Source organism: Carica papaya, chromosome 1 (assembly GCF_054855325.1).
Source record: "Carica papaya isolate Zhongbai chromosome 1, ASM5485532v1, whole genome shotgun sequence".
Taxonomy (NCBI): Eukaryota; Viridiplantae; Streptophyta; class Magnoliopsida; order Brassicales; family Caricaceae; genus Carica; species Carica papaya.
In genome coordinates this window covers 26,314,361-26,339,627 of record NC_142309.1, presented here as the reverse complement: position 1 = coordinate 26,339,627, position 25,267 = coordinate 26,314,361, and the positions used below count along the sequence as shown (strand labels likewise).

Here is a 25,267-nt window from a genome sequence, read left to right as displayed (position 1 = left end):
ACTGGGCCGAGCTTCTCAATTTTGGTTGGGCTTCCAATAGCTATGCGCTGTCTATGGGCTGAACTTAAAGCTAGTGGGCTTTTGGGTTTAAAAGAATTGGGCTCTAATTCGTGATTTATGCTGGGTCTGGTGATTCTTGGGCTGATTACATCTAAAAGGTTTGTTTTAGGTTGATTTGGTCCTTATGAATACTTTACTATTTTTGTGTTTATTTAATAAAAGTTACTTCGTAGAAAAATATCAGATTTCTGTTTGTAATTAGTATTTTACTCACTTGAAATTAACCATTTATCTTAGATTATATTAACATGGAAATAAAAAATTTATATGTCCACAGAAATTGTTAAACAATAAATAAAAAATTTAATACATTGCCTAAAATCACATTACAATTATAGTTTATCAATAGATACATAATGCACCATAATCTAATCATTATTATAGTTATGTGTGATTGTAATGCTACTCTTTAAATATTTTAATGAAATAAAAAAATTTAACTGTCGTCACCAATATATTGGTATAATAGTTAAATTTTTTGGATAAGAAATAAATTTAAACTCATTAAAAGTGTATTTTGATGACATTCAAAATTATTCCTTAATATATGGTATTGTAAAATAATGATAGAATATGGTAATTATAAAATTATGTCATATTTAAAAATATTATATTTTAATATGTAATAATAATAATAATAATTTTTATTTAAATTAATAGTATAATATAATTGTATATTTTATTAAATTATTTAAAAAATAAAAAAATAAAAGATATATAATTAATAAGATTATGGTATAAATGTAAATAAAAAAAATAGAGTATAAATAAATAAAAAATTATTTAAATCACACAAAACCATCAATTTTATTGTTTGAAGAAAATAAAAAAATTATACTTTTGAGAACCATGCAACAATTATAAAAAATTTATACTATTTGTTTATAAATACAAATAAACAAAATAAAATTATAAAATTATTGTAACATATATTTATAAACAATCTTCCAAACACCTCATAAGAATATAAACTTGTTATCTTATATTTATATTATAAATTAAAAATAATTATTAACAAATTTAATTTATTAATACATTAACTAATTAATAATGTAAGTTAAATTCTGTGAGAAGCTTGCTTTCAGAAAAAAAAAAAAAAAAAAAAAAAAGAGAAGCTCTGCATGCGACTGCGATTTTACTGGTTTTTTGTCAACCGCCAAAGAAAATCAGTTTTATTTCCTTCTCTCCAAACGAAGCAAAGGGAAAAGATACTTTCCACTCTGTCCTTCCATCTTTTCTTTCCAATAAAATCTTCAAGAAATACCCCGTGGCGATTTTACCAGCAGGTGTCCCATATGCGCTTGAAACATATTCTCCATTTTCAACTCAGTAACTTCTACTTTTTTTATTCTTTATATTTGATTACATGTTCGTTTTGGTGACATGAAGAAATAAAATAAAAATAAAAAGGGGCTTCTTTTGTTCCGGGTGTCGTCCATGATCTAGGGTTTCCCATGGTTTTTACGACGTTACCAAAGTTACCGTTGGGTCTGTTGAAGTGTTTGATTGAACATCCATATTCTTAACCTTTTTCTTTTTGTTTGGCAATCTCAGCAATCTCTCACCGTCCTTTGTAAAGATCTGAGAGTCTACAACTTGAGTATTAATGGTTGACCATTAACACAGTCAATCATCGTCGGAGAATTGGGGAGATCTTTAAGTGCGCATCAGAAGAGGGCTAATCAGATTGCAAATTCAATAAAAGAATATGGTGATGGTAGCGGCCGTACGCGATTACATCAATCGGATGTTGCAGGACATCACCGGCATGAAGGTTCTCATTCTCGATCCTCAAACGGTAACCTACTCTCTTTCAATTGGTTGTAGCTTTTAAGCATTAAAGTTTCCGTTTAATTTTATTCTCCTTGATCGGGACTCGCATTTTTTTGGTATCCATTTCATGACTTATGTTGGTAGTTTTTGCCATTATTTCTAGAGCAATGTTTGAGGCATATGCTTGCTTTTAGGAATTTGTGGTACAAGATCAAGTTGTTATGAAGAATGGTTAACTTTGCCAAGAGATGGTGATGTTAGGATCATTTGGAGCACAAATGCTAATGTAAGGCTGGCTTTAGGAGATTTACATATGTATATACTTTTTGCTTTGTAACGTTCTATACTTTTATGGAACTCTTCCATAATCTAGCAGCTAATTGTTACATTTTATGAATATGATAAGAGATACTTACAACAACGACAATGATTTCGTGGGTGTTAGCGGGAGGGGTGGTTGTTAGGGGTCTTTGGTAGTATTCGGTGGGTTGACTTAGGTGGGAGTGGCGGTTGTCAGGAGTCTTTGTTATTCAGTGGGTTGACTTAGGCTAGAGGGAGAAGATTTAAATTAAACCCAAAAACTTAGTACTTTTGTGTAATTTCCATGTTTTAGTTTCAAAACACAAACCTTTTGTGTTGAGTATCCGATGCAATTTGAAAACTAACTTTCCATGAAATATTTTGATTTTTATTGAACTAAACATATTTTTTGTTAAAAGGAAATATTTTCTTAGAAAACACAGATTTCTTACTGAACTGGGCCTAAGAGAGCCTGCTCTTTGCTTCATAAAGATTGGAAGATTGCTAAGTTTCAGTTAACAAATGCTTCTCAGCTGATTATCTAAAAAACTTAATGTTGAAAAACAACAAAAACATTCAGTTGACCTTGTATCTTCATGGGATCTTTTTGCCTTTTCTTTTCTTGCCATGAAAACATTCTCATACATTATCAGCTCCTGTATCTTCAACCATAGAAGTTGACTTAGCTTGTTCAGGAATTTCATAGATTGCTTCAAAGCTCACTCAGTTCTTCTGCTGGTTTAAATGAAACCACTGAGCTAATTTGGGCCTCTTCATATTTAATGATTTTCATAGCAAAATTGATTTAGAAGCACATCTAGTTCATTAGTTTTGCCTTTTGCACATTTTATTGCATTACTGTTATTTCTTTTGTTGAGAAAGGGAAAGTATTATGAGCAACGCATCAAGGGTTGCCACCATGTAGAGTCAGATCTCACGAAAGAGAATCAGACATTGAGGGTGCAGAAACTGATCATTCCTCTTGTCTGGAGACAGCTTTGCATCATATTGAGTCCAATTATGAGCCGCTTTTTCTTGATTTGATTATTCAAATTCATTGTTAGATGATGTAGCCTTCATTATTACGTTTGGTAGGAAAAAAATAATGTAGCCAAAATGTTGCCAAATGATAACTATATATTGAGAAAAGTGGGAATTTTAGACATACTTTAATAGCTTGCAAATGCTAAACATTTAAGAATTGAGATTATTTGTCTCACATCTAAATGAAACAAATAAAAATTTGTATTGAATTGTTGTTGCCATCAATTCCCTGCTGTTACAGCATTTGCAAATTTGGCAACTGACAATGGCTTACCAAATAAAAGTTAACTTAAGACGTGAAAATACACTTAAAGAGTTCCTATGCTTGGTTATGTTGGTTCCATGAAACCAAGCATACAACAGTCTTCTTGACAATTATTTGGCCTTAAATTTTGCTGTTTTTGTTTTCAAAAGTTGTTGCCATTTAATTGCTTTGGTGCTGGATTGCGATAATGCTTCATTAAGAAGAAAGTAACATCAGTTTTCTTCTTGTTCTCTTTTTATTTTCGTAACATAATTTTTATTTATGGTTTGTAGGTTAGTTTTGTTAGTGTTGTGTATTCACAGTCAGAACTACTCCAGAAAGAAGTTTTTTTGGTAGAACTGATAGATTCCATCTCAATGTCAAAAGAATCTATGTCACATCTTAAAGCCATCTATTTTGTCCGGCCCGTCTCGGAGAACATTCAACACTTACGGCGCCACCTTGCTAATCCGAGATTTGGAGAGTATCATTTATGTAAGTTCTTTAAATTTGGTTGAGGTTGTGAGGTAATCTTCCATTTGGTTCTGATGTGAAATTATCTGAAGTTTTATTTATAAGTCTTAGTTGTTTTCTTTAAGTCTCATTTTTTGCTCATACTGGCTTTTGCAGTTTTCTCTAACCTATTAAAGGATACACAGATTCATATTTTAGCTGATTCAGATGAACAGGAAGTCGTACAACAAGTTCAGGTAATACTTCATGTTGCTTTTTCTGTTTTGTTGAATTTTTATTTTGGTATAAGAGGTTATTGGTTGAGTGATAATGATTTGCAGTAACTTCATTGAATTTATATTTATTTGAATTAGATACTGAAAGTACCTGGATCTACGTGCATGGCATTAAGAATCTGGGTTTGCACGTAAAAAGGTCCCCACCTGATGCAATTTAAATCTTCACACTGCTAATTTGAAAATAAAGATTTGAATGTTGGCACGGATCACTTGGTGGAAACACATTCATAAATATATTTTTCTCGGGTACAACACACAAGCCACGATTGAACAAGAACAATATAACAACCAGGATACTGCTTGTAATTCACGACAAGATCACTTCAAAAGATCAATGGCATGGTTCATGATAATAAGTTTTTCATTGCTGGAAAAGAATTCAGAATATTTTGGTGCTTTTTTTTTCCTATTGAAGACAATCCATCATATTTTCTGTTTTTGTTGTCAAAGGAAATAACAAAGAAATCATTTTTGGTTGTCCAAAGTAAAAACTAGGTTCCATTTAATATGAACACATTGTTTACATTTCATTTGCTAAATTCACATGCATTTATTCATGTCTTTAATGATGAAAATACATAAGAGTTGCATATTTGTTTAAACAATTGAAGCGCAAACAAAATATTAACTTGTATGATTTTATGAGTAAAATCTATATAAATTTTAAAAATGAAAATTAGAAAAAGTTTGATCACAATAAAAAGCTGAAAACTCGAATTCAAAAAGACAAATTCATTTTCAAAAGCCAAATGTCTAAATTTAATCTCCATATGAAGAATGCTTTCCACAATTTAAAAATAGAGGATCAAAATTGTTTTCATCAAATTTTTAAGAAATGATATATAGGCAAAATTTTCCGGTACTAAACAGAAGCTAACTTGCTATAATTGTTCAATGAAGTAGTACATGTGCTTTCCCAGTTGACCTTGAAAATAGCCCCTTGTTATGGCTGTGCAATTATCGACACTGATTTCTTTATTTTTGTTCTAATAGTTTCATTTTGTTCATTTTCCCAATCATTTTGCTGTTCTCTCTCTTAGTTGACACATGTGCATGCAGTCACACATACACCAACATGGAGGGAGAGAGCCACTAGTTATGTGCTATATCATGAGGAGTTATAGGCGGAGTTCATTTCTCCTTTTGTACATGAACATTATAAATGCATTTTAATTTTGCGCTAAGATAATAGTATTATCTGGTATGGCAGCAATACTTTTTGCCTTATGTTTTTGCTCACTTTTGTTTTGCTGTATGTTATTATTTTGATGATATTTTTTATTTTAAAAAAAATTATTTTGATGATATTGCAGGAGTTTTATGCTGATTTTGTTGCGCTTGATCCATATCACTTCATCTTGAATACGCCATGGAATAGTCTTTATATGCTCCCTGCAGTCGTAGATCCTTCAGGTTTACAGAACGTTTGTGATCGAATTGTTGATGGTATTGCAGCAGTTTTCTTGGCGTTGAAAAGAAGACCTGTTATCCGATATCAGAGGACCTCTGATATTGCAAAAAGAATTGCACAAGAAACAGCAGTAAGTAGTGTTGCAGGCTGGAAGATCAGTCTGCCCTCCTGAATACAAGCATGTCTACGACTTTTTTCTTCCATGATTTTATATTTAGTTGGATATATTATTTCTTCAATGATGTGTGCATGTGTTTAACGGATTTTGACTTTTAGGTCTGGGATTGGCATGCATATTATGGAGAGTATTTTGGATTGAAGACTTCGAATTTGTTATTTAGATTTTTAGGGTAATGAAAATCTGATATTTATTTTTTGGGTATTACAGAAGTTGATGTATCAGCAAGAAAGTGGTCTTTTTGATTTTAGACGAACAGAGATTTCTCCACTGCTGATGATAGTTGATCGAAGAGATGACCCTGTGACCCCGTTGTTGAATCAGTGGACCTATCAGGTGCATGTGACTCAAATTTTACGTATTATTCTGGTTTCAAATATTAGGTGTATCTGTGTTTATTTGATATTTAAAAGATGAGGATCTTTAGCTGATCAAATTAATTTTGTAGGCAATGGTTCATGAATTAATTGGTATTCAGGATAACAAGGTGGATTTGAGAAACATTGGCAAGGTTCCAAAAGATCAGCAGGTTATTGCATCTTCCCTTTGCTGCATGTATATGGGCAAATTGCACAGTTGTCTAAAATTTCTGTCTAATAATAACAACCCTCTATACAAGTACAAAAATCACACAATTTACTCCAACTGGTTAATGATGATTGTACCTGTCGTTTATAACCTTGATTATATAAGACACATATAATACATATATATTTTTCTGGTTTATCTTGTCTTTGACTGTGGAATAGCTATCGTTTACGGGTTCTGACGATTTTTGTTTCACTTCTATTATCTTTTTCTACGGGAAAAAGCTAGAAACACTGGACAAAAATCATAAGAAGGCACTTATTCTTATTGATGATGAAAACATTTTCGCTTGGATGTAAAGCTTTGTGGTTTGAGTGTGGTTATGGAGCAAATGCAGATTGATATTAAAAGTTGAAGCAACAATTATTCCTTAAGAGTGTAAGAGGAGCAGATGAAATATCAGTAGTTATGCCATCTCTTCTCATAACTAATTTGTTCTTTACTGTGCATAGCATTCTAGGCATCAGCTGGGTGATGTCAGGTCCTGTGAGAGATTAAATTTGGGCGTGGAAGGGTATGAGGGAAGGAGGAAACAAGGGGAGCTAATTCCGCATACCATTATTTGGGTTGTGTGGAAGTAAAGGAACAAAAAGGCGTTTGTTAGGCTTGATGATGTAGATGGTTGACTTACTCAAGAATAAATGGTTCCAGACTCTTGGTTTTTTGTTGATGGGTCATCCTCTTCATTATATGGAGGATTTGAGGAACTTAATTGACACTTTAATTGAATTATAAATCTTAATATATGGTGGGCACCTCTTGGTACATATATTAATATATACTACACAATTTTTATTTTAAAAAAACTTATTTATTTTTTACAGGATATTGTTCTTTGGTTAATACGGATTTTTTAAAAAAACAATTTACTATTTCCTTCTATTGAATAAAGGGCAGAATGGTTTTCACTAAGTAAGCTTACGGGAGTCTGTTAAAAAAAAGGCCTAAGGGAGTCGCTTGCCACCATAGGAGAACTTGCCTGGGAAATATTTGATCTTCTTGCTTTAGGCGGTCCAAAGAATTAAGAAGAAGGTAGTTGCCTTTCTTTTCAAATTATTCTTTATGTCTAGAAAAAGATTATTTTATGGGAGATTCTTAGGTTTTTTATCTTTAAAATTCCCTTCCCCTCGCATTCTCTCTCAAGTAGTGGGAAAAGCATATGATTGATTCGAGAATTTAAATGAGTGACAGAGAGAGATACTAGAGGCATAAGGAGGAAATGAAGGGTTTCTATTAAAAAACTTGATATCCACCTCTGATGATCCATCCACCTTTAATGGTGCGCTCCTTCTACGGTAGGATAAATAAAGTTGATTTGTCCATTTAGGGACTGAAAATAAAAACTTAGGCATCACATATAGAACTTTTTAGACATTATACCTAAGAAGTTAAGTATCATACTTAAGGGTTTGTTTGCATCATAAACTAGAAAATTAAGAAACTCTCGAAGTATTTTATCGCATAACTAAATTATATCTCAAAGTGGTTACACGAGTATTTATAGGGTGTTAAAAATAGTCGTTCCGGAATAGACTAGGAAATACTGGAATTAGTAAGATTAAGAGTATTGCTCTTCAATGAAATAGGAAATCAACACTAATGAGGTTATGAAAATGTTACTCCTATAAATTAGGAAATGGTAATACTGAAAAGATTAGGAAAACAAAACACAAATATACTAGAAAACAGAGAAAGAACCTACGTAAATTAGTATTATGTGTATGCGTCGTTATATCATCATCTTCTTATTATTTCCAAAAAAAAACATCATCTTCTTATTTGCTTTTTGAAGATGAAAGTAGTCTTTTATATAAAAGCACTAAGAGAGTAAAACCCGTATTACAAATCTATTAAAATATTTATCAAGTTTCTTAAGCCCTCAAAAGAATAAAAAGGATGATTGTTTATAAAAAAAAACCTGGGGTTTGGAACCGAGTATTCTTGATTGTACATATTAAAAAAAAATTCTTTGCCCTCAAAAGCCCTTCTATTTTTTTTTTTTTTCCAAATAAACCATAAGATAGGAAAAGGGATAAAACTTAAGTTCTTCTGGTAGCACTTACCCCGTGGATACCTTTCCAAGGTTAAATCTCCTTGCTAATTGACCCCAGCTGTTACCCAGTTAACCTGTTTCATAGACCAACTATAAACAAAGGGCAACAGAAGATGATGGTTTCTGGTCTCTGCGACATTCTCACACAAATAGCACCTCTTCACCAAAACTATTTATCTATGATAAGATTATTCAAATGTTAGCATGCAATATCTTGTTGCTTCCCACATGAAAAAGCCACTCTAGGTGAAATGCTTATTTTCAAAATCAGTTTCTGGAAATTATCCTCTATTCTTTCATTCTTAGTCAGGTAGAGCTACTAGGATTGAATCAAAAAGGCCGCTTTGAACTGAGTTTCCAGAATGGCTCACCATTGGCTTCCTTTGGCCTTTCCTGCTTGGATAAATATGGAATAAATTGATGTATTCATTTATTTCCCAATCGTTAAGGTTTTTGACCAATTCCACCTCCCAAAAACCATTACCGCGGTCATTTGAGAAAGATTCTGCTACTGTTTCTTCTTTGTTCCTTGCTAGGAAAAACTTGTCGGAAAGTCTGGTTCAAGAATTCCATCTTGCACCATCTATCCACCAAAAGCTGACCCTTTGACCTGACCCAATCTTCCTCCATATACACCCTTGAAATCGTCCCTGCCAATGATAATTTTCTTCCACAGCCCCATCCCATGAAGGTGTATTTAGATCTTTTAGAACACCAGAACTTACTTTTCCGTTCCAAATTTTGTTTTCATCACTCTTCTTGACACAGTTTCTTTCATTTATGTACCTCCAAGGCCACTTTCATTGTAATGCTTTATTCAATTCACAATTGAACTGATCCAGAGACCTCCCTCCTGCATTGAAGCTTTAACTGCATCCCACGTCACCAAATGAAATCTTCTTTTCTCGCCCATATTCCTCATAAAAGTGTGTTTGAATGGGCTACAATCTCTTTGCCACACACCAGAACAGAAAAATTTGATGTTCACCTCTAATGGTATTTCTTATTTATGTTTAAAAAAGCTTACTGATTCTATTAGAAGAACTTGTTGATGCTCAGCTCTAATGGTATCTTACTGATTTCTTGTAAAATAATTTGGTGTCCACTTACAAATTGGGCCTTAGTGAAATGCAATCGACATAAAGAGCTCATTTTTGGCAAACTCCTTACATCTGCTTCCTCCTGCCTTTTTTTTTAAACAAAGGTCATGTGCTTTTCAAATCACATCTGACGGTATTTTATGTTAAAGAAAAACTTGATGCCTACAAAAGAAAACTTATCTTTTTGGCAGACTCATGGATTGTGTTGTAATTATGAGCAAAACTCAAGGACAACTGTGTAAATACTTTAAAAGTTATTGTGGTGTTTAAAATTATCCATTTTCTAAGTGTGCTTACAGGAGGTTGTACTGTCATCAGAGCAAGACTCCTTTTTCAAAGCTAACATGTTTGAGAATTTTGGAGATATTGGAATGAATATTAAGCGGATGGTGGATGACTTTCAACAAATTGCGAAAAGTAACCAAAACATTCAAACAATAGGTATGTGTGGGGAAAAGTTAAATTTTCTAAATTCATTTGATAACTTCCAAAAATTTAATTAATTTAATCTTTTGGTTTTGCAGAGGACATGGCTAAATTTGTTGACAATTACCCTGAATACAGAAAAATGCATGGCAATGTTTCGAAGCATGTGACTTTGGTCACAGAAATGAGCAAGATAGTTGAAGAGAGAAAGCTCATGTTGGTTTCGCAAACAGAACAGGAATTGGCTTGTAATGGTGGGCAAGGGGCAGCCTATGAGGTATTGCATATACATTTGCAAAATCCTTTTTTTTAAAAAAAGAAAATTACGTAAGTTGTTGCAACTAAGGAATACATTAAAAAACTGTTCAAGGGAGCTATTGTAAATTTGATTTCAACTGCTGAACATAATTTGTCTTGCTGTATTGCTTTTATTGTAGAAAAAGGTTGCTTAGTTTAGTTAGCATGGCAGTGGAAGTTTCCTAACAAATATTGAGAGAGTGATGTCTGTAGGATGATATTTTTCTCAAATGCTCTTCTGTATAGAGAGAGGAATAAGGGAGTATTTGATGGCACTGTATCTAATGTTGCTAGCATTGTTTCATTCTGTAAGAATTTTGTTTGAAATTCACTACCCTCGATGAAATCTCATGGGAATGCTCCCTCATTTAGGCTGAGGGCCTTATGCAATTTCTTATTTTTCTATTTGTATAGCTTTTTTATATGGGTTGCAACCCCGATGATTTTAAATGTTATCTTTTCATTTTCCTCTAGAAAAATATGTTTTATCTCGAGAAACTTAAATTAACCAATCATACACAAGAAAAGAAAAAGAAATTCATAGATTTTTGTGTCAAATAGTGCTGAGTTTATTTTTTGTTTACATCCGATGACAACATGTTGTGGAAAATAGTCGTCAACCAAAAAGGATGCAATTTCATTTCAGCTATTTCTATGCATGACTCCATATTTAGTGTTACTTTCTAGCAAGAGATAATAATAGCCGAGTAAATTCCCAATGACAGTTGACAAGAAAAAGTGTGGCGCAAGTGCAAGTGCAAGTCTTTACATTCAATTTTGCAGGCTGTGACGAATCTTTTAAATAATGAAAGCCTGTCTGACATTGACCGTCTGCGCTTGGTTATGTTGTATGCTTTGCGCTATGAGAAAGAAAATCCAGTTCAATTGATGCAGCTCTTCAACAAACTGGCTTCTCGGTCTCCCAAGTACAAACCAGGGGTAACATAATCAAAACTGGACTTTGATGCATGTTTTGACTTGTGTTATTTCTTAATCATGTTGTCTTTTTATCTTTACACCTGTGGAGTCTGACTTTATGCCTCTACATTTGTGAATATTGCCTGTGCATTTACATCTAATTGTCTGAGGGCTTATTATCCATGATAAAAAATTAGTCATCTCCATCCAATGTGAAGGTTTCATTCTTAAAGACCTTTGTGGAAAATGCATATCTTGAAAGCTTAAGGTTTTTTGAGGGATTTCCTTTATGTAAGTTGCAAAGGGATAAGGATACTATTTTGTATTAAATGCTTTTCGCTTTGTTTTTTGTCATTGTTCCCTTACAAAATTCTTTTTGAGGATAGCTTATTCTGTCGTGGTCTTTAACTTTGTGATATAGTTTTGGTTTTGGAAGGGCTAATCAGATTAGGGCGTAGACTGTTTACTGGTTTTTCTTCCTTTATGATCCATGATTGAAAGCAGAATGGGTTGGACATAGGGAACCCAATGATCTCAAGTTTTAGGAGAGAGATTCAAACTTTTTCCGAGTAGTTTTCTGCTTGCCTTTTTGTTTTCAAAAAGTCCAACAGCAAATTGGCGGCCTGGAAAAGGAATTTTCTCTGTAAGGGTAGAAGGTTAACACTAACTAAAAGCACTTTGTTGAATCTCCCGATCTAGTATTTATCTGTGCTGTATATTCCCTAAAAGGTGGCTAGGAAATTGTAAGCAATTCAAAACCGCTTCCTTTGGGAAGACGAGGACAACAATAGAAAAATACATCTTGTTAAATGGGAAGATGCATTTACCTACATCTATGCGTGCAGCAACTCAAAAATTAGTGCTTGTGAATATATTGAAGTTAAGCTCTCTGCTTGTCATTTGCCACTCTCTCTCTCTCTCTCTCTTTCTCTCTCTCTCTCTCTCAGACTCATAAAAAAACGAAATCCAAATAGTGTCTATGGAGTTCCTGTATTTATAGGGTCCTCTGAGTGATTTACCGATTGGGGCGATCAACGCCCTGGCCAACCATGCCGGTGGGCCGGCGAAAATTTTTTGTTGTTGAACAGAAATCTTTTGATGTAGTGGAAGAGGGTAGAGGTATCAGAGTATACGAAAATGGTAGGGACTCTCGGAGGTCTATTTTTCTCGAGAAAGAAGTTGAATGGTTCCTAAATAGTTTTAGAGAGTTCAGATGAGAGAAGGGAGAGGTGGTCTGGAGTAGGCTTCGAAGAAGTTGTTGGAGGTCGTTGCGCTCGGTACTAAGCTGCAATAAACGACGAAAATTTCTGGTGTTTTCAGAAGGTAACGATGACACTAGAGGGAGGTCCAATATGTTAGTTTTCCCAGAGGGGGCTCGGACTGAAGGCTGGTGGAAATTAATGGATGTCGTCCATGAAATCGCTGGGGGTGAAAATGGACCCCTGGTGTGGTTGAGGGAAAAAAGGAAAACGATTGAATGAGAATCTTTCCCCCAGATGGTGCAAAACACTGTTGTATTTAAATGTCTTAGATGCAATCTTGAACTGGTGGAAAGGGAGAAGGCGTCTGTTCGCTGATATCCTCAATCGACCAATCAGGAAATTGAGTCGGGTAGGGCAGGAAGGGAAGGTGGATCAATGCGGGTCAGGTAGAAGAGATTTAAAATTTGAAAATCAGGAGAGTGGGGGTCACGTGTTGAGGGAAGGACGGGAGAATGAAAAGGGAATGGCGCACAGTGGGCCGAATGAGGGAGGAAAAAAAGATAAATTCTCGTGGGCTGAAAAGGGCAAGTGGGTGAATGATCCTGGGCCGGGTAAAAAACGGATGAGGAAGATTTGACAGCCTAAGCGGGTCAAGTCCGACTCGCCTAGAAATCCGGTTCAAGCGGGTCAGTATAAAGGGTTAAAATCAGGAGAAGGTGTGGAGAAATCCTAAGAGAACCTGACTTTGTTGGTGAGGGCTAGGGTTGGAGAGGAAGTGGGTGGGACGTGTTCCGTAGCCAGGACGAAGGTAGGTGGAGTCGGGGTCGAAGATCTTTTTAGTTCGCTTCAGTCAGGCGCTTCTGGCTTCTCTGTGGTTGATTTGGAGGGAGGAAACAATGGGGCCGAAGGGGTTGAGACTGATAAAGAGGACTGGGAGAGTATGGTTGGGAGAAGTAGCGAGTTGATTGTGGTGGAGTCGGGTTTGGTGGATGATTGCAATCAGGTTGCTCTTGATGTGTCTCCCTTACAAAACGACATGCTCAACTGTGAGCTGATGCATATGGCCGATCAAGGAGCGGAAGAACTGTACTCGGGGTGGGTGTAGAGAAATTTTGTCAAAGTGAGTAAACTGTTTGGGCTATCTTTTGAGGGCCTTGAGCATAGAGTATTGAGTCTGTTGGCTGAACTTAAGTTAAGGTTCTTGGAAGCGGAAAGAGAGAGGAAAAAAGAAAAAAAGAGAAGTAGTAGAAAGTGAGAAGGGGGGAGTAGAGAACTTAAAAGATTGGAGTGGTCTTTGAATTATGAAGCTAAAAAATTGGCAGAAGGAGGGAAAGGAGGTAAGCCTAGCAGAATGTAATGATGTTAGGGAAAATCATTTCATGGAATGTGAGGAAAATAAATAATCGGAAAAAACAGGATTATCAAGGGTTGTACGGAAAGATGGAAGTCTAATTTGGTCTGCCTATAAGAGACCAAGTTGGGGGAGATAAGTATTCAGGTAATCAGTAACCTGTGGTATGGCAGTAAGGTGGACTGGGTCTATTCACCTACTGATGGGGCTGCTGGGGGTATTCTTGTGATGTGGGATAAAGAAAAATTATTTTGCAGAGGGGTGGAGAGGGGCAAAGTATTTCTGTCGATTTTGCTTGAGAATTGGGGGGATGGGAAGAAATGGGCTTTCTCTGGCGTATACTGTAGAGGTAACAGAGAGGAAAGGGTGAGTCTATTGGAGGAACTGTGTAGATGTAAAATAAAATGGGGTGAAAACTAGGTGATTGGGGGCGGGGGGGGGGGGGGGGGGGGACGGACTTCAATATGGTTCTTCACATGCATGAGAGGTTGGGTGGGGGTACAAGTAGTAGGGAAGTTGAGGACTTTAGGGAGATGGTGGATAATCTGGAGGTGGCGGATCTCCCGCTTGGGGGTGGCAAGTGGATGTGGTCAAACTTGAGGGGGATACCCCATCATGGTCAAGAATTAACCATTTTTTTATCTCTAACGGGTTGTTAATGCAGCTTGCAGGTTTGAGGCAAAATGTGTTGTCCCGGCCAATTTTAGACCACTTCCCTATTTGCCTTGTGCCTGATGGTATCATTTGGGGCCCTACCCCTTTTAGGCTTGATAACAAATGGATGAATGTGGCAGGTTTCAGGCCTTTGGTGGAAAAATGTTGGAAAGAGGAGGTTGTTGAAGGGACGACTAGTTTTATGTTTGCTTACAAGCTGAAATATTTGAAAAATGCTATTAAATGTTGGGCCAGGCAGGAGGAGGGCATATTGGAGAGGGTTATCAAGGAGTATTTTGTGGAGTTGGCTTATTTAGATAGTAAGGATATGGGGGGGTCATTATGTGAGCATGGTAAGGCCAGAAGGGAGGAAATTAAAAAGGAGATGGCCTCCATCATGAACCTGGAGGTGATATCATGGAAACAAAAAGCTAGAGAGAAATGGTTTAAAGAGGGCGATAGAAACACTAAATACTTCCATTGACTAGCTAACTTCAAAAGGAAAAATAATTATATTGATATGCTATGGTGGAATGGGGAAAATGTTAGTGGTAATAAGGAGATGAGACAGAAGGCGAAACTGTTTTTTTAGAAGCTGTATGCGGAAGACATGACTAAAGGCCCAATCTTGATAATTTGAATTTCAAGAGGTTATGTGAAGGCAGTAGAGATGGTTTGGAGATGCCTTTCACGGAAGTGGAGATTAAATCTTGTTTGGATGAATGTTACAAGGATAAGGCTCCGGGGCCAGATGGTTTCAATATGAAATTCTACTAGGTGTTTTGGGATGTGATAAAAAGAGATGTGTTAACTATTTTCCACGATTTTCATAGAATGGGAACCTTTGTGAACTCCATCAACTCAACTTTCTTAGTACTTATTCCTAAGAAGGCGGTTGCTAAGGAGTTAAAAGACTTCAGACCTATTAGTTTGGTGGAAAGTATTTATAAACTAATTTTTAAGGTGTTTGCAAGAAGATTATATAGAGTTCTTGGGGAAGTGATCGATGAAAATCAAAATGCTTTTGTCAAAGAGAGACAAATCCTTTATGCGGCCAACGAAGTGGTTGATGAGTTAGTAGGGCAAAAAAAACGAGAGCATATTTGTAAAATTGATATGAAGAAAGTCTATGATCATGCGTGTTGGGACTTTGTGGACTGTATGCTTGGTAGAATGGGCTTTGAAAGTAAATGGTGAAAGGGGATTAGAAAATGCATTTCGTCTACATCTTTTGCGGTCATTGTAAATGGGGGTCCATCAATTTTTTTTAAGGCTGCTAGAGGCCTTCGCCAAGGGGATCCTTTATCTCCTCTTATTTTCCTTACTGTTATGGAGGCGTTTTGTAGATTGATGGAGAGAGCGGGGGAGTTGAATTTGTTGAAAGGCGTGGAGGTTGGGAGGGAAGGGAGAAGATGAGTGTTTCTCACTTATTCTTTGCGGATGATGCCTTAATCTTCTGTGACCTAATGTTAATACCATTCTTCACTTGAGGTGCTTATTACTCTGTTTCCAAATGTTTTCCGGCCTAAAAATCAATTTGAATAAGACGGAAATGGTTGGGATTGGTGATAGAAGTGATGAAGCTAGTTTGACCATGGTTTTAGGCTGCAAAGTCACTAATCTGCCAATTAAGTACCTTGATCTTCCACTTGGGGCAAAATATAAAGATGTCAGTACGTGGGAGCCCATTATTGATATGTTTGGTAGGAGGTTGGTGGGTTGGAAGAGGAATTTCTTTTTTAAAGCAGGGAGACTCACTTTGATTAAGAGTACACTTGTTAACTTATCAATCTACTATATATCCATCTTAATAATTCCGGCCAGCATTGCAAAAGGACTTTAAAACATTCAATATAGATTCCTTTAGGGTGATGAGGATGGTAACAAAAAATATCATTTGATTAAGTGGGAGGAGGTTAAAAAACCGGTTTTGGAGGGAGGTCTCAGCTTGAAGTCTATTGTGGAGCTAAACTGGGCTTTCCAAGGGAAATGACTGTGGACATCTCTTGGGGAGAAGGAGAAACTGTGGTGGAAGGTTGTACGTGCTAGATGGGGAGATTGGGAGAGGGAGAATAGGAGAAGGGGTAAATTTAAGCTTCACGGGTTGAGCCTTTGGAGGAAGATTTGGGATGACAACTAATACATCAAGGGCTGTGTGGGTTGGAAAGTTGGAAGGGGTGATGGGGCTAGGTTTTGGCATGACGAATGGATGGGGAATTCCAGCTTAAAAAACATATTCAAAAGAATTTTTGACATTGCTTGCAACAAAGATGCTAAGGTGGAGGAGATGTATGAGTTTGTGGGGGAGGGTAGAGTATGGGATGTGAAGGTGAAGAGAAGATTGCAAGACTGGGAAATTGATGAGTACAGCTGCCTACTTTTGTCACCAACAGAAATAAATTTGAACATAGAAAATGATAAAAGAATATGAAAGCTTGATGAGAAGAAAGATTTCTCAGTGAAATCTTTATATAGTTGTCTGACTAAGAAGGATAACAGCCGCAGCATATCTACTCCTTATAAGCAAATTTGGAAATCTAAAGTCCCTCCTAGAATGATTTTTTTTGCGTGGGAGACGACTAGTAAATGTATTTTGACCCCGGATATGCTAAAAAAGAAGGAGAATGTGTTGGTTAATAGATGCTATTTATGTCATGTTGCTGAGGAATCGTGCAACCACTTATTATTATTTTGCTCAGTGACATACAACATTTGGACCTCTATTTTTGGGCTCTTAGGGTTAAATTGGGTTATGACTAGGGGTGTGAGTAATGAGTTGTGGGCGTGGGTGGACATTTGTAAAAAGAAACATCAGTTGTTCCTTATTCCACTTACAATTCTTTGGGTTGTGTGGAAAAAAAAGAATGAAAGAGTTTTTGAGGATATAGAGACTAACTTTACAAAAATTAGAGATAGATGGATTCATACTTTTGCCTTTATTTTGTTGGGTCATGATATCAAAAACATGTGGGACTTTGGTGTTGTCATACACCACTTGATTGACATGTAATTAGTTTTTATTCGGGTGGTACCCCATTTGGTACCTTGTGCATAATAAATTTTTTCCTTTTATTTCAAAAAAAAAAATGGGAAGAGCTCAAGAAACCAAATGTAAACGGGTTCTGGGAATCAGATCTTTAAGCACTCTTAATAAAGTCCTTGGTAAATGGATCTGGCGGTTTGAAATGATAGCAAACTGCTTTTTGAGGAATGTCATTATCCATTGTTGGTATGGGGAGGACCTGCATAATTCCTCCTTTTTGGATCACAGCCCGCACGGTTTTAGCCTGTGGAAAATCATCACGCAGTCTGGCCTCATCATTTCTGAATGCTCAAGTTGGATTATTGGTAAAGCCAACAAAGTGAGATTCTAGAGAGACACATGGATTGATCAAGAGAATTTCTAGAATCGGTTCCCTAACATTTTTGCTATAGTCAGAGAAAAAAATGTCTTCATGACGAGATTATTGGGCCTGATTTATTTGGTGTCTGGAATCTGGTGTTGAACAGAAATTTACAAGATTGGGAGGTGGAGGAATACTTGTCTTTGCTCCAGACTCTATCCAATGTTTAACATCAACAACAAAGAAGACAAACTTGTATGAAATTTGTGCAAAAATGGTGCTTTCTCAGCTAAATCTCTTTACAATCACATGGCTGGCCACAACATTCATCCCCGTTTGGGTTTCCCAGCCAATATAATTTGGAAATCCAAGGCTCCTCCTAGAATCTCTTTTTTTTGGCTTGGGAAGCTGCTAAAGAGCGCATTCTTACTATGGACAATCTTCATAGGAGAGGTATTATTGTGGTCAATAGATGTTACCTCTGCAAATCCAATTTGGAGATCACCAACCACTTGTTCCTCTGGTGTCCATTCTCACACTCTCTTTGGTCTCTGGGTTTCAGCACTATGGGCTTAAACTGGTTCACTGCTGGTTCAGTTAAAGGGGAATTACTTGCTTGGGAAGGGCTTTGTAAGAAAAACTCAGATCATAAAATCATTCCTTAAGCTATATTTTGGATCATTTAGAAAGAAAGGAATCGTAAACCTTTTGAGAGAAAAGAATTGGATTTTGTCTCTATTAAGGACAAAAGGCTTCATCAAGATATTTTGTGGCGTTCTAATCAATTCAATTATCCTAATTACTTCAATTTACAATTATATGTTGATTGTGGGTTAAGTAGGGATTTGTTTAGAAATTAAGTTTTTGTGTTAAATTGTATGTTAGAATTTTTTATCATATTGGTTGATTTTGGGCTCTGCATTTCTAATTTTTGTTAAAAGTAACATAACAAACATCCCAATTTAATATATGTCATTGATGACAATGCTGGTTAGTGTTGTCAAGAAGTTGAAGTCCATCTAGCATAGATTCCTTTGTGATGACTCTACAGAGCAGAGGAAATATCATTTGGTGACTTGAGATATGGTCAAACAACCGATTCTACAAGGTGGCTTGGTTTGAAATCGTTGATTGATGTGAACAAGGCACTTCAAGAGAAGTGGTTGTTGAGATTCATATTAGAGCGTGATAGCCGGTGGAGAAGAACTATTGCTAATTTGGAACAAATGACTTGGACTAGTTTACAAGGAGTCATTTTAAACTGCATGGCCTTGGTCTATGGAAGAAGATGTGCTCGAGGAAGGACGAGCTTATGAAGTACATTAAGTGAAGAATTGGGTTTGTGGAGAGAGGGAAGTTGTGGCATGAAGAGTGACTTGATAGTGGGATGGTCAAAAATTGAGTTCCACGGATCTTTGCTCTTGCTCGCCAAAAGGAGGTCATTGTCTAAGAGATCTTTCATATTTCATAAGGGAATGACTCTTGGTTTGTGGAGGTCTCTAGGAATCTCAGTCGTTGGGAGATCAATGAGTGTGAATCTTTTTGGTGTCTCTTTCCAACTATATCCGTAATGAAGACAAAGACCAACCTATCTGGAAGGTCAAGGCGCCACCAAGGGTGGCTTTTTTCGCATGGGAATTCGCTAGAGAATGTATTCTTACCCTAAGTTAATCAGGAGGATAAGAATCTTGGTTAGCAGTTGTACCTGTGCAAGAGGGATTCAGAATCATGTAACCATAATCTGTTGTAGCGGACCCTTTTGCCTACTGTTTGTAGAGATTTGGTTTATAGTCTGTTGGGTATCAATTTGGTGATTATGGGATCAGTTAGGGATGAGATTAGGACATGACATAGGGTCAAGAGAGATGAGAGGGCAAGTCTTGTTCTGTTTACTACATTTTGGACCATTTTTCGGGGTCTTGAGTTGAATGTTGATAGATTCAAAGATTATTGATTCTAGATCATAAGTTTTTTTGTTAAGGGTCATCTTGTTTATATTGTTGAGGATTTTAGGGACCTCATAGATATTTTACTGGACATGTAAATTGTGTTTGCACTGCATGCTCTTGTTGCCTGTGACTATGTTTTGTTATACTCTTCTTTTTTTAAAAAAATAAAAAATAAAACATCTTCCTTAGTATGTAACTTTCTCGCTTTCCCAATCAGTCTCTCCTTTGGAAATTCTGGATTTACCATCATGATGTTTGCTGTTTCAGTATTTTTCATAATCTCTCGATAGAGATATAAGCTAAATTTATGAGAGCTGGTCAGCTAGAAACTTACTGACTTTAAATGTTGGCCATCATGAAACTACAGCTTGTCCAGTTCCTCTTGAAGCAAGCGGGGGTGGACAAACGAACAGGTGATCTATATGGAAATCGTGATCTTTTAAACATTGCTCGCAATATGGCCCGTGGACTGAAGGTTGGTGTCAGCTTTTATGTTTTGGAAGGGAACTCAAGACTGCTATTTGCTTATAGGTCTTTTTCTCACATTGTTTGTAGGGTGTTGAGAATGTTTACACCCAGCACCAGCCTCTTCTGCTGCAGACTATTGAAAACATAACAAAGGGACGGTTGCGAGATGTGGACTATCCATACATTGGAAATCACTTTCAGCAGGGCAGGTCTAGTTTATCTTCTACTGTTTTTTGGAATTATTTCTTCACACTTCTGGAATTAGTTTCATCTTTATCTAGAAACTGTGTGGAGGAAAAAATTTGTAAGTTTTAACTCTTAGGTCTAGTTATGCTTATTCTTAGTTCTGATTCTCATTAGTCTTTCTATACATGATTAAACATGACTTTTCTACTGAGTTATCCCTGCTCCAATCTTGGTTTTTCGATGGAATTTTATTTTATTTTTACATTTTTAAATATGAAAAAGAGTTAGCAGTTAACTTCCCAATTTATATCAAGTTGCAACTTACACTTATAAATTTAGTAATATACACCTCAAACTCATAGTATATCAGCTCGCACCTTTTGTTTTTAAGTTCTGGTAGCTTTTTCTTGAGATAATAAGTTCTGGTAGCTTTAATAGTAGAAAGGGACATTTCTGTCTTGTTCTTAACAAACCTTTTATCAAAGTACATATTTTAGCGGCAGGGAACACATCTTACAGCCCAATATCCCAGCATAGGAGTCCAAGGCCATCCCTTCTCCCAAGAGAATTTGTTTTGACTCGGCCATGTTTATCTTCAAACTTAATATTGCCTGAAAACAAAGGATGATGTATCTAATATTTAGGAAATTTTCAAGGTAAGACCTGCAAAACAATGCCATATCATTAGCAAAAGTAAGTGTCACTTCCACAACCCCTTTTGTGACCCCCCAAATTGGGACCTTGAATCAACTATATCCTTTGTGCTGGCAGCAAATCTATTTGAGGGCCTCCATGAAAATTATGAAAAGGAAATGAGAGACCTGCTGCCTCAAGTGGAGTCCTAGAAGAACCTTGATGGCTCTCAGTGCCAAGAACCAGAAAGAAAGTAGAAGAAATGTAAGAACACCACCTTCCCCAAAATCAAATCTCCTCAACATGTAAAGAACAAACCCCCTAGACATATGATTGATTGATTGCTTTTTCAATATCCAATTGGCAGATAAGGCCTCTTCACCCTTCTAGATCATGAGGTCAATGATTTCATTGCAATTAACAACACATCAAGGCTTTGCCTCCCTTGCACAAACGCATGGTGCAAATTCCCACTCGCACTACACTTGACCAAGAGTCTTCCAGGTAGAAGCTTGGCAAAAAGTTTACAAATGCAAACAACAAGATTCGAAGGCCTACAGTTTCTAATATGAAAGGTATCCTCGATCTTTAGAGTAAGACCTCAAATATGACATTGTTACTAGTTTGATAAGGTAGAGAAGAAGCTTCCATAACACATAATTTGCATGGCAATAGTTTGTGATTTTGGTGCATAAGAAAACAACTAACTCTATGGGGTTTAGGATTGTGAATTTGATGCCTATTTTTGGATATTGCCTCCCAATAGAATTGTCTTTGTAGTGGTATTAAAGTTATAAATTTCCAAAAGTTATCCTATCTAGTCATGAAATGTTCCTATAAAGAAAAGACTTGTTTACTTCTAATTGCTTCTCAATTGCCAAAATAACAATTCTAGAAACTCCATGTTTCCCTCATCTTTTAGGTTGGAGCATGCTACAATAACCTTTTCCATGCAAATGAGAAATTACAAATTGTCATGACAAGTGTAATGACTGAGCTCTTGTCATGACTAGCATTGTTCTCAAGGGGAATGAGGCTAACATGCTTCTTCACTCTACTGATTCCTTTCTATGCCCAAATTTCCTCCCTCACCGAGCCAACCATCACCAAATTGATACTCAAGGTGCTATAAGCGAGGGTCAAAGGGTAGACAATAGGATGTGGTTGAATGACTCCTCATCCTTTGTGCACAAAAAACAATCATTCACTAGAATCCTGTCTCTCCTGATCAGCTTGTCCATTTGAACTGCATCCTCTAGCTGTCTCTCAAGCAAAGAAAGCAATTCTGGTTGATATATTAACCTTGTAAATTTGATTGGATGGAAAGTTATTGCCTATAGCCTCTCTGTTTTCCAAATGGTTGTAGAAGGATCTAACAAAGAATATCTCTCCGTCACTGGTTCTATCAAGTCTAACCTAGAAAAGGCAAGAAGCATACCTCATGCTCTTAACTTCCCAATCTTTAAGTTCCTTGTGACCTTCACAAACCACTCCCCATTCCCAGTTGTACCAAGTAAGACTCCTGGACCAAAGCATTCTTTTATTTGAGCAATAGCATGGATATGAGGGAACTGGGTCTTGAGTGTGCCACCTTCTAACCAGGTACCATGCCACAAATTGACCTGTCCCCTATGCCAACCCTCTAGTTGATATAATCCTGAAACTTCTTTTTACCCATGCAAATTTTCTTCCACATCCCGTTAGCATGGGGTCTAGACGAATTTTAGTAAATCATTATTTGTGTAAGCATCAAACTTCACCTCAATCACCCTCCATCAATTATCTCAAACCTTAAAAGGATATGATAGTTTTTTATCTAAAAGAATTATAATTCTAATTTATTTGTATAGTCTAAACAAATCTATTCTACAATTTAATATTCATGGTTTGTCCTAACAGGCCGCAGGAAGTGATTATTTTTATTGTTGGTGGGACAACATATGAGGAGGCTCGTACTGTCGCTTTACAAAATGCCAGCAATTCTGGAATTCGTTTTATCCTTGGTGGCACAGTGGTCCTCAATTCTAAGAGGTATGCATAGAATATCATTGTTTGTCTCATAGTGTTTTATTTGGTTGAATTCTATTTCTGTTCTTAAGTACTATAATATTCTTTGTATTTTGGATCATAATTTTCATGTTTGAATCAGTTCTACTCTTAACCTAACCTTAAATTTGCTAGATTTCTGATTCCTCCTTAGCTAGGTTGGAATTGTAAGTCCACCAAACTTGAATTGATAATGGAAATCAAATACTATTGTCATTTCAACTTTGTGTTATTTGTGTGACATTCTTATTCATATCCCTCCGGGTTCCTACTTAGCTAGGTTGGAATTATAAGTCCACTGAACTTAATTTGATGATGGAATAAAATATTATTTTTATTTCAACTGTGTCACATTATTATTCATATCCTCCAAATGGGCACTTTGAAGTCTTTAAGTGTTGCTTGTGTTTAAAAAAGGTAAGGAAATGTCAGGTTACACCTCATTTATGTTGTAATGGACCACACTAGCATGTGCCCTACATAATCTACATCTGCTTTTTGTGTCTCTCCGGAAATTCTGCTTCAAACTAGGAAAACTTTCTGAGGCTTGAGATTCTTTTGGATTTCCCTGGTGATACACATTCATCATTTGTGTAATTCCAAGAGAAACTCCAAGCATATGTAATCTGTATGGGTTGTCCAAACTCTGGAAACATATTCTTCCTAATGTGCTTGGTGATGCACACTCAGGGTTATGTGCTTGCATCAGAAACTTTAAGTGCGTGCTTTTTTTCTGTTTTTTTTGGATGTTGAGCAAGGTGCATATGTTGGACCAAGCTTGTATTGATTGTTCCTTCTAGCTGGCAGCTTGAAAGGTGCAGTCGCCCTTTACCTGTGAATTTTAGTCATAAACTCTGGGAGCTATAATTAGGGTGTTAATGGGTTAATCCATTGCAGTAAACGTGATTTACAGTCTTCTTTGAAACAAAATTGTACATGTTTGGCAATAGTTTGATGATTAAAGGGTTGCTGCAGAAAGTAATCAAGCATACTTTTTTTAGATCTCTTATTGGAGCAAAAACAGAATAATATAACGCGGAATTGCTTTTCTGCACAGATTTCTCAAGGACCTGGAAGAAGCTCAGAGGATAGCTAGAACCAACACCAGTGTGGTTTGAGTTTCAAATCGTGCTATTTGTTTCATTTTGAAGCTCTGTAAATGAGTGTTTGTACTGCTTTACATGATTAGTTTTTTGAATATCTGTAAATGAGTGTTTGTACTGCTTGACATGATTAGTTTCACAATTGGTAGTGATCTTATATCTTATATGAGGTCGCAATTGTAGCTTGACGAGGGAGATCATCAACCAGTTAGCTGTATTACTCACATCCATATCGATTTATTTGCTCTCAAGGACCTGGTTAGGAACTGGTCCATGGAATATATTGTTAGGTTTGTAGAAATATATTGTCATGTTACATCTTATACGTACATAATCAGGTTCAAACTGCATGGTCGATTTGCTCTCTATCTGGTCCGGCTTTAAACTCAACTCGACACATTTGCCAATTTGTTATGCGAGATTTGCGGAACGTTTCTTTTATATTTTCTTTTTGTGAGGGGCACGAGGTGGGAAATTCAACAGGCGGCATGGCATATATTGTGTGCAGTGTAATTCTGAATTTATTTTCAATTATCACGGTATTCTTCTTCTTGGCTTACGGGTTTCAACTCCAAAGATTTGACGAGTCCGTTACATGTACAAGAAAAAAAAAAAAAAAAGCTACATGCAAAGGGGCTGCTATTTCTTTAGTTTTGTTTACCATTTAAACATTGTTATTTAATTATATTTTGGGAAGTGGTATTCTAATTAATACACAATCAGCATCTCAAAAAACCTGCCTCGGGATGTCTCAAAAAACAGCGCTTTCACATGCCTTTCTGATCAAAGTGGGACTGCGGAGGATCTTCCCTTGACTAATTACTGCCTGATTTGACATGAACCCATTAATGGCAACTTCTTCAACAGATCACCACCTGGACTGGGCGGCCTCATCATATCATGCAATATAATCTTATGGTAATACGTAATTTATTCAGTTTTGTTTTGAAAAACCGAGTCAGCGGCTGCATGCTGCCGATCCTAATTGCCATTATGAGTTTCTCTGATCACAGTGCACAGAGAATCTGATCTCTCTGTCTTTCTCTCTGCCAGAGCATCTCAAAAGCTATAATCATCATATCAAAGTCAAATCCATTGTTACCCTACTCATCTTTACTTCTCCCCTCAAGGGTTTTCTCTAGTTTCATTCTGTCCACAACTTGATTTCAAAATCTCTTCACTGGGGA

The 25,267-nt window shown here is 36.3% G+C and overlaps 1 protein-coding gene across 6 annotated transcripts; it reads left to right on the top strand.

The window, feature by feature from the left end:
• The first annotated feature begins 1,183 nt into the window (after positions 1-1,183).
• On the top strand, positions 1,184-24,403 carry VPS45 (vacuolar protein sorting 45). 6 transcript variants are annotated; one of them, XM_022042965.2, is made up of 14 exons: positions 1,184-1,346; positions 1,615-1,858; positions 3,715-3,916; positions 4,052-4,131; positions 5,487-5,714; positions 5,973-6,098; positions 6,211-6,291; positions 9,803-9,944; positions 10,028-10,206; positions 11,010-11,165; positions 20,012-20,119; positions 20,200-20,321; positions 22,831-22,962; positions 24,035-24,403. In XM_022042965.2, exons 2-14 carry the CDS (start codon positions 1,769-1,771, stop codon positions 24,093-24,095), a joined length of 1,707 nt encoding a protein of 568 aa, XP_021898657.1. In that variant the 5' UTR covers positions 1,184-1,346; positions 1,615-1,768; the 3' UTR covers positions 24,096-24,403. The 6 variants fall into 6 exon arrangements, 4 of the variants coding, with proteins under 4 accessions (XP_021898657.1, XP_088079631.1, XP_021898658.1 ...); XM_088223505.1 differs by lacking the exon at positions 1,184-1,346 and adding an exon at positions 1,375-1,389; XR_015821850.1 differs by lacking the exons at positions 1,184-1,346; positions 24,035-24,403 and adding exons at positions 21,070-21,195; positions 21,299-21,506 and having other exon boundaries at positions 1,419-1,858; positions 22,831-22,963.
• Positions 24,404-25,267: the final 864 nt, after the last annotated feature.